General features: G+C 52.4%; 3 protein-coding genes across 3 annotated transcripts; all 3 read right to left on the reverse strand.

The window, feature by feature from the left end:
* Nucleotides 1–117: 117 nt before the first annotated feature.
* On the reverse strand, nucleotides 118–1,601 carry PHACADRAFT_197930 (uncharacterized protein; the record flags this gene model as incomplete). Its single annotated transcript, XM_007398130.1, has 5 exons — nucleotides 118–394; nucleotides 451–1,194; nucleotides 1,248–1,289; nucleotides 1,350–1,486; nucleotides 1,542–1,601. The coding sequence occupies 5 exons, from the start codon at nucleotides 1,599–1,601 to the stop codon at nucleotides 118–120; spliced, it is 1,260 nt and encodes a 419-aa protein (XP_007398192.1).
* Nucleotides 1,602–3,001: 1,400 nt separating this feature from the next.
* PHACADRAFT_30499 (uncharacterized protein) lies at nucleotides 3,002–4,081 on the reverse strand (the record flags this gene model as incomplete). The annotated part of the gene is made up of 2 exons (XM_007397561.1): nucleotides 3,002–3,923; nucleotides 4,056–4,081. The coding sequence occupies 2 exons, from the start codon at nucleotides 4,079–4,081 to the stop codon at nucleotides 3,002–3,004; spliced, it is 948 nt and encodes a 315-aa protein (XP_007397623.1).
* An 830-nt stretch (nucleotides 4,082–4,911) lies between these two features.
* On the reverse strand, nucleotides 4,912–7,563 carry PHACADRAFT_197932 (uncharacterized protein; the record flags this gene model as incomplete). Its single annotated transcript, XM_007398131.1, has 4 exons — nucleotides 4,912–5,850; nucleotides 5,907–5,979; nucleotides 6,043–7,499; nucleotides 7,555–7,563. The coding sequence occupies 4 exons, from the start codon at nucleotides 7,561–7,563 to the stop codon at nucleotides 4,912–4,914; spliced, it is 2,478 nt and encodes an 825-aa protein (XP_007398193.1).
* Nucleotides 7,564–8,597: the final 1,034 nt, after the last annotated feature.

The following is an 8,597-nucleotide window of genomic DNA, read 5'->3' on the forward strand; positions in this document are numbered from 1 at the left end:
AGTCAGGGTGCTCGGCCTTCCAAGTGTCACAACAGTAAGTCCTGTCAGTAGGATTTTGACAGGGTTAACCAGCTGACGTCCACATGGTGAAACAAGGTACGTACTTCCCAGTGATCTTCATTGCAGCTCCCTGAGCTGCAGTGTTCCCTTGGCGACCTGGTCATCAGAGCGCGCAGCCTCTTCAGTTGGAGCAGAGCTGATGGGGGCTGTAATAGGCAGAGCAGAGCCTTCGGTCATCGTCTCTGTTACATTAATATTCTCAGGCACACTTGATCCTGCCGTTTCCTCGCTGACCTGACCACCTTCGGGATCAAACGTGACTCTACTTCCAGTGACGTCCTGGTCTGAAAGATTCTCGGGCAGATCATCTGTTGTGGGCTGCGTTGTGGCAAGACTGCAACCACCCGCTGTATTGTTAGTCTTAAGTGATGTGACGGTGCGTAGGCTTACATTGGATTGGCTATGATGATCCTTCTCCCAATCTTGGGCTTCTTCGCTGCGCATCGGTCTTTGGCACTTGTGGAAGCGGCTCTCTTCTGTGTGGTATCAGGCAAAGGAGCCATCACTGGGTCCATGTTCTCGACGTCAGCTGCCAGTTCGGGCTTGCCAGGGCTGCAGCTGGGATCACCGTTGGCATGATCATCCTTGATTTCGCTGACGATTTGCTGAGGCTCCTCCTTGATGCGGCAGACAGGTGCTGGCCATGCAGCAGGCCACGGATGATGCTGGCGGTAGTGGGAATATCGTTTGATAGCGATCTGATTGGCCTTCCAGTCATCAGCGCAGTACTCAATATCAGGATGAGCCTTGTACAGTGCACTAAAGACTCCTTTGCGATGGCAGTCTAGAGCGTGACCCTGCCATGTTGCCGGCGGCGCAACCTCGTGAGAGCTGTCAAGGTCAAGAAATGCGCGCTTCATGGTTTTGCAAACCACAGCAATTTCCCCTATAGTGTATGGCACACCCTGGTCGTTTTCTAGGAATCGGAGCTTCTTATAGGACTTCTGACGTGGTGTCTCTTCTCGCATGGGGTCGCTTTGGCCCGGTTGTCCGTCTTGCTGCTTGTACATGTTCTTGCACCAGAAACGGACCTTCGGATACTTCTCACGCAAGGGTTTGATGTTCTCCTTAGGTCCAGGGACTCCCATAGCAGTTCGCATACTGGCACTTTGGATCACGACATCCACCCGCGAGCTCCGTGCGAGATCTCAGTCTACTAGCTAATATTGGACATAAACCAAACTTACGAGAGCATGTTTACAGCCTCATACAGCTTCTCAATGTGGTTCCTGGAAATCGTGCCTGGGTCAGGTGAGGTGCACAGCTATGTACGATCAAGATACACGCACCCAAAAACCTCCATCTCCTCCCGTACATGCTGAACAATATTAAACAGAGGCATCAGACCCAAATCAGAGCTGTTCGTCATTGTGCCAACGATATGCGTGTTTACGGCTGATATGTTTGAAGCCTCCTTGGCTGATAGCTGCAGGAACAGTGCATTAGCTATGCATACACACTCAGCAACAAATGCCACGCACTGGAACCTCAAAGGTCTCCCAGTCACCTGTGTATGCATTGGCAGTCATGTTGATGGACATATCTAGACTTGACGTGTCTTCCAAAAGGCCTGTACCTGTTTTCGTCAGTTCTCCCCTTGGTAGTCATCACTATGTTGAAATTTACCTAACGACACGTCACCTCCAGCCATCTCTTGCATCATATGTGCTTCTGCTCCACTTTGAAGGATTCCCTCCATTGCCTGAGCGTTCTATGGTAAGAAGATGCCAGATAGATGTGCTTGACGATCACAGTAGCAATGCAGGAGAGCAGGGTAGCAGAATGGGGGTGTCGGTCGCTGTGATGAGAGCCTTATATATGCGATTGAGCGGAAGTAAATGGGTACACCACCGTGCACGTAGATTTACTCACATCTACCCATATTCTGGACTTATAAAGGACTGTGTTTTGCAGAGACATGGTTTACTTACAACTACCACCATGGACCATGACCATGACCAGCACGCTGCCACTTCTAGTCAACCTGACCGATGCGTGCGGTTGATCCGGCGCTCAGTCGGACAGCAAGCTGCACGTCACGACGACCCATTGCCTTACCAGTATCCACTCACATACTGCCAGAAGATCACTCAAGAAGTTGTTCGCACCAAACTGGCCCTGCATCTCCTGCTCCAATTGCGTACCGAAGCCTTCGAAGAAGAGCGCGCTTGCGCACGCCGCGCCGCTCAGCAGCCTGCAGCTACAAGTAGCTCTGTATCAGACCGAGCACCAGTTGTGTCAGTAAGTAACAGCATTGTACATACGTTCATAGTTGTTTACATACTAACCTGCCTCAGGATGACCCGGGCTCAAACAATGATCACGCCAATTGAAGCATAGGCTTGCTGGCTGGAGAGGGACTGGTTTTTATATATTTATGCATGCTCAGAGAGTTTACAAGAGTTGTTGTATTTGCCACCCAAGGGCAGCAATCAGCACGCAACAACATTTTGGTGTCCAATTCTATGCTAAGACTATCATGCTAAGACTACTTCGGCGACGGGGATCTTCCTGCTCGTGCAAAGAGCAGCGTCCTCACGTCGACGCTGAACTACACGTCGAAGCCCCCGTGCCTGCCAGGGTGGCGCGCACGGCTGCAAGCATCGCAGCCTGGTCGGAGCTCATGTTGAAGTTTGGGTCGATGAGCAGAAACACGTCGGCGACACGACCGCGGTGTTGATCGTCACAAAGTGCCCCATTGCTGGCTATGCAAGCACCGTTGCCGCGGGGCCGTCTGCCCAGAGCAGCTTGTAGTGCGCCGAGCCCAGCCTGGCCACAGGGTCTGGCACGCGCGTGAAGATGCTGTCTCTTGCTGGGAGCTGTAGGAACGCGACGGCATTCGCGGGCGTGTTGCCGAACAGGCCCGTCTTGTTCGCTGTTCACTGCGCGAGATCCCCAATGGAGAACGTTGCCAGCAGAGAACGTTCCGTGTTGTTCGAGTTCACGACGACGTAGTCGGAGGCTGCGGCATACTGAGCAACGGAGTACAAATAGGTAAATAGCTAAGTCTGCTTACTAGAGGTCTTAGGCGCGAACTCGATTTGCTTAAAGACCGGCGTCCCTGCGCGGGAGGAGTAACGTTGCGGGGTGTGCGCACGGCGGAGTGCGGAGAAGCCGCGACGATCCTCATAGCGCAGGTGGACGCCATCGTGTGCTCTTCTAGCAGAGTGCCCGCGCCATCATGTGCGATGCCAAACTTGATAAGCCAGCAGCCGATGACAACGCTGGCGCGGCCAATGCCACCGCGGCAGTGGACGGCACAGATGCGCTCGCGGCGCTCATTGTCACGGAGCACGGCAAGGCCGCGGAGCACAGTAAGGATGCGGCACACGAGGTCGACACTCTTGGGCAGACTGCGGTCGCGGATAGGCAAGTTGTGGTACACGACCTTGCGCAGGTCGATGTCGAGCAGCACGCAGCGAGGTGCAAGTAGTATGGGACGAGCTCGTGACAGCGAGGAGTAGGTAGTACAGGAAGAGTTCGTGTGGGTCAGTGAGTTCGATGAAGGTGCGCACGCCGGCGGCAAGGAGTGTGTCGAGCAAGACGAGGGTGTGCCTCTGGGGCGCCTGCGGTGACGATGGGCTTGGGCGACGGATAGATCGCCGCGGCGTATGTTGGCTCGATGTCCGCGTGCGGCTTCGTGAGCAGCACCGGTGACAGCGAGGGTGACGTTGAGTGGCCCGAGTCCAAGGGGGACACCTTCCTGTGCGACCGATGGTGGTTGCGCGGCGTTGCATGTGCGGTGGTGGATGCGCAGGGCGAAGCATGCGGGCGCGACGATGGACGGTGCGTTGAGCTTCTGCTTCGTCCTCTTGCGCGTCGTGTTGGCAACTACAAAGGTTTGTTGTAGGTGGCGGTCATGCCTTGCATTGCAGTGGAGGAGGAACGATGGGGAGTGTGCGCACGGCGCAGTGCGGAGCAAGACTGCGACGATGTGTCCTGCAGCACAATCATCATGAATAAAGTCCGTTACTGACTATGGAAGTACAACGCACCTTGGTTTGATGTAGCTGGTCTCCATCGTGGTGCGTGCAGTTGGGTGCTGTCAGCGTGCGTATGGTAGCACAACAGTGGAGGCATCATGAGAGAGCCCACGCTACTGGCATGCTTGCAGCCATGGAAGTGCGACATAACCACGAAAATACCAATGACATGGTGGAGGAAGTGAACGATGTGCTAGCTGGTAGAAAGCGCTTATAAGCGCCGCACACTCTGAGAGGCGCCTGTCGTAGATATCTGGTGCGAAGTGAACAATGTGCAGTCTGCACCTCGAATTGAGGAGTATAAAAATGTAATACATGATATTAGTGAAGCACAGTGAGCTAGCTATTCGTCCTCATTATCAAGCTCCTCATCTTGCTCATATAATGTAATAGAATCGACCCCGAGCTTCTTCATAACAAATACTCTACCTATAAGCTCGTCGTGGCCAGCTCGATGAGGATGTGGAATCATCGCGACAACGGCTGATATTGTCTTGACACTTACAACCAGGATATCATCACCACCACTTGCCTTGCATGACCACACAGTCTCGTATGACTTGGTCAGCAGCTGGTGGTCAGGATGTGTGTATCTTGACACAAGTGCAAATGCTCGTGATGGTTGGCCTGGCTCTACTTCCATTTGAAAGAAGAATCGAACCTCGCCATATTCAATCTCGCTATTGTGGGAAAACTAGAGCAAATACACAGTAAAAATACGGCTGACTCGGATGCAGAAGGAGACACAACATACCTTCACATTCCAAGATGTTCGGAGAGCCTCAAGAGTTTTGAGAGACTCTTTCCACAGCGAGCAAGCGTTCTGCCCACTGGGAAGAACACAACGTACCTTCACATTCCAAGATGTTCAGAGAGCCTCAAGAGTTTTGAGAGACTCTTTCCACAGCGAGCAAGCGTTCTGCCCACTGGGAAGATGCAGACGAGCCCATCGTGCAATCTTTGGCTGTTGCAACCAAGCGTCTGTTGCAGGAATACCATGAGCATGGACAAAGCGCCGCAAGGCGACGGCTTCTGCATGTGAAACAGCCCGTTGGCTCTTCTCGGCTGCACGCAAGAGAATATAGCCATTGCCAAAAATGACTGCACCACACGGTATGGTGGGATCAGGGGCGAACGCAGAGTACATGGCTTTGAGAGCATTGAATTGGCAGCGGCAGAGGGCGATCTGCTGTAAGTTGGCGTATACGTTGGAGTGCTGGCAGATGTCCTGACCGAGATTGCCAATTGTACGCTCCATAGCCGCCTGGTTCAAGTTTGTGTTGGGGCCACGCCGAAGGGTTTCGGGACTGGTATGAACTGGACCGTAGGTGCTAGGATGTGCGAAATGGAGCCGTGATGTCTTGTGTTGGCAGTAGAGGGTCTCAAAGTCTTGTGACCAGCTGAGGAGAAGCTTGTGACCAGCTGCAACATCAGTTTGAGTTATTCGGTGTTGGTGTAGAATGTGCATTCCACGAACGAGCTTGCAGAGGTGACGCCAGTACTTCTCCGGAAGGAGACCGTACAGCAAAGCAGGCGCAAGGCCATAAAGATAATGCTGAAACTCGATAGCTTTGTAGCCACTGTTGAGTTTCTCTGCAATGTTGCGTGGTGGACGATCAAAGGACCCAGGAAGATACGGTCGAGTGGCTGCAACTTCCTTGCTGTGTTGCTCCCAAAGTGGAACATTGCAAAAAATGGCCCAGTCCCAAGTGTCTTTACTATCCTGGCTATCACAGTCGATAGTTCCCCGGCAGAGGGAAAGGTACAAATCAGGTATGTTGAGAGACGCGAGATGGAACAGGTCACTCTGAAAGCAACCTGGAACGCCAAGAGTACGGTGTCATGGGAAGCCGCTTACAATACTGGGCTTGGAAATGCCTGTCTCAAGGCGAATGCGTTCGTAGGCAGCCTGAGACCGTGAACCTGAAAGAAGCTGCTGCAGATTGTTGTTGTATCGGTGAGTCTTCTCTGCATATGTCTCGTTAATAATGACGCCAACATTGACATCAGGATGATCAGAATTGTTGATGCAATGATTGTGTGGAAGTTGAGTTGCCTGAAAGTAGTGGCCACTCCTATCTTTGCGCCGTCCAGGAAAAGGCAGTAGAGCCGACAGCCAAAGCGACCATGGTGTCCAACAAGGCCTGTCATCTGCGTCATGCCAATTTGATCTGCTCCGAAGGCAATGATATATGGGTCTGAGCGAAAGAGCCGCTGCGTAGCACCATTCCAAACCGCGAGGCCTTCTTTCATAAGGGCGGCAAGATGGCGGAAGCCTGGAAACAAAATTGAGTTGATATTCTTCAGCTTGTTGGGGCCAGGAATGACGCCGCCAACATAGACGTTCTGCTTCTTGTAGTGGGTATCAGGGCTGCGGTCTATGAGAACCCAGATGTATATCCAAACATCAGATGTCTTGTTGCGATAAAGCTGTGCACTATCGAGCGAGAGCATAAGAACCGTGTTGTCTTCACCAATGAACCCATTGAGGGCAGCTTCGAGATAGTCCGTGCCGTGTATATAGTCGTCAAGCTCAGGAGGAGAGAACTCGAAGTTGCCGTCTTGGTGTTCAGCCTGCCGCGTTATCTCCTTCATGATCTTGGCAGTACAACGTGCACGATAGCTCATACCCTCTGCACCAACGGAAGAGCGCCACATTGCTTGAATAGCAGGTCCCATACAATTTGTAAGGAAACGCTTGACAGGAACTTTCTTGCCGGAGCGTGCATGTTCAGCTTGGTCGTAGCGATGCTTTGAGCACATCGGGCACTGCTCAAGGTCTTCAAACGGCCCTGTGAAGCCGACACAGCTGTCGAAGCACATGTCATGATAGACAGGAACAATACCACTAAGCTCTTCAATGCGGCGCTTGACTGCATCAAATGAAAGCATCTCGCAGCTTGGATCAAAGCGCAAGATAGCGTCACGAATAATATTGTAGTGGCGTTGCGAAGCATTCTCGAGGCCCAAGTAAACTTCGATCGAAAGGTGCTCGGTAGCGTCTTCGAGCTCTAAAGCCTCTTGTGGAGGATGGCGAAGGCGTTCTATGACAGCAGGCGATAGGTCAGTTTCGAGGGCAGCATCTTGAAGAGCTGTAATAAACTGCTGCGCAGTTTCAAGATCTTTGATGCGGTGGCTCATAGTGAACACAGGCTCGTTGAGCTCAGAAGGCCTGTGAGGTTTGTCTTCTTCATCTTCTTCATCCTCTTCAGCTAGCACATGGTCAATGTAGCTTCCATGATCAGGCCGCCGAGCATCTGGTAGCATCAACTCAGGCTGTCCGGAAGTAGAGTCGGCCTCATCATCGTCATCCAGCTCAGGCTGAGACTCCTCCCAGGGTCGCGATGGTGGCACAGAAAAGTTGTGCTCTTCAGGTTGTGCAGATGGTCGAAGTAATGGAGTGAGGGGACGATCATGTTCAGGTGTAAGAGATCGGCAGAACTCAAGCTGATTGAGCTAAGAAAGCCAGCAAGGTGAGCACGTTACAATGGATTGAAGGGCAAATACATACCAGGTCCATCTCCACATTGACATCTTCTGCCTCTTCACTAGGATCCTCCCCAGGAGAAGGTCACGTGCGCTTTACAGGACTCGCCTGTCCACCTTGGACAGGCTGCTTGGGTTCTAGAGATTCGGAAGGATCCCGTGCACGTTTTGCTGTAGTAGCCTCTGCTGCAGCTAAATATGCCCTTTCTTCTTTGTCCAGGAGGGCTTGGTGGAGGTGGTAGGTGGATTTTGGCAACCATGTCGCCTGTTTGCAATGTATCTTGCAGTTACAAAGGTATTCGCGGCGGCCGGCTTCATTTATTCGCCACATAACACACGAGTAAGAGTTGGGGAAGTCAAAGTAATGATATTAGAGGGTGTATTACACGAAGAAGGTGCGCGGTCTGGAGAGAACAACGTCGTGAATAAAGATATAGCAGTTTGGGGCAGGGACGCGTGAGAGAAATGTTGCAAGCGCCGAAGGGCACTGACCGTCCCAAAGGTGCACAAGTGTTGATAATTGTAACGACAACAGAATAGAAATGTGGGAGAACAAAGTAGATACAGGTATATGGTCAAAGACAAGAAAACAGCAAAAGGCAAAAACTGAGATCAGAGGGCGAAGAGAGTAGATATCGGTAACCTTCGGTCTCCGTCCGTATACCTTGGTAGGTCCGAGTGCAGCCGGGTAGGTGGGATTCTCACTGGGACTCACGATCGAAGTTGCGGACAGTTGCGAACAGGGCGTCTCCGGGGGACAACTTAACTCTATGTCCTTCGGCCACACAGCCACGGATGCGACGACTGTGCGCCAGGTTCTCACGATAGAACCGTATAAAGTCCTGCTAATTACTGGCAGGTAGTCCAACCTTCCACCGCTCGTCCCCAGCTGGCATGGTGCACCAAGTGTTGGCTAAACTCACTGGTCGTCATGCACACGATTCACATAATTCCTGACAAGATTCGCACATGCCGGGACGAGAGGGTGATCAGCGGCTCGCAGCTCGCAGCAAGGTCTCTCGGCGCTCCCACGCGTCTGACTCAAACCAGTCTCTAGCCGCCGACGAA

The sequence above is a fragment of the Phanerochaete carnosa genome (assembly GCF_000300595.1).
Source record: "Phanerochaete carnosa HHB-10118-sp unplaced genomic scaffold PHACAscaffold_7, whole genome shotgun sequence".
In the NCBI taxonomy this organism is placed as follows: Eukaryota; Fungi; Basidiomycota; class Agaricomycetes; order Polyporales; family Phanerochaetaceae; genus Phanerochaete; species Phanerochaete carnosa.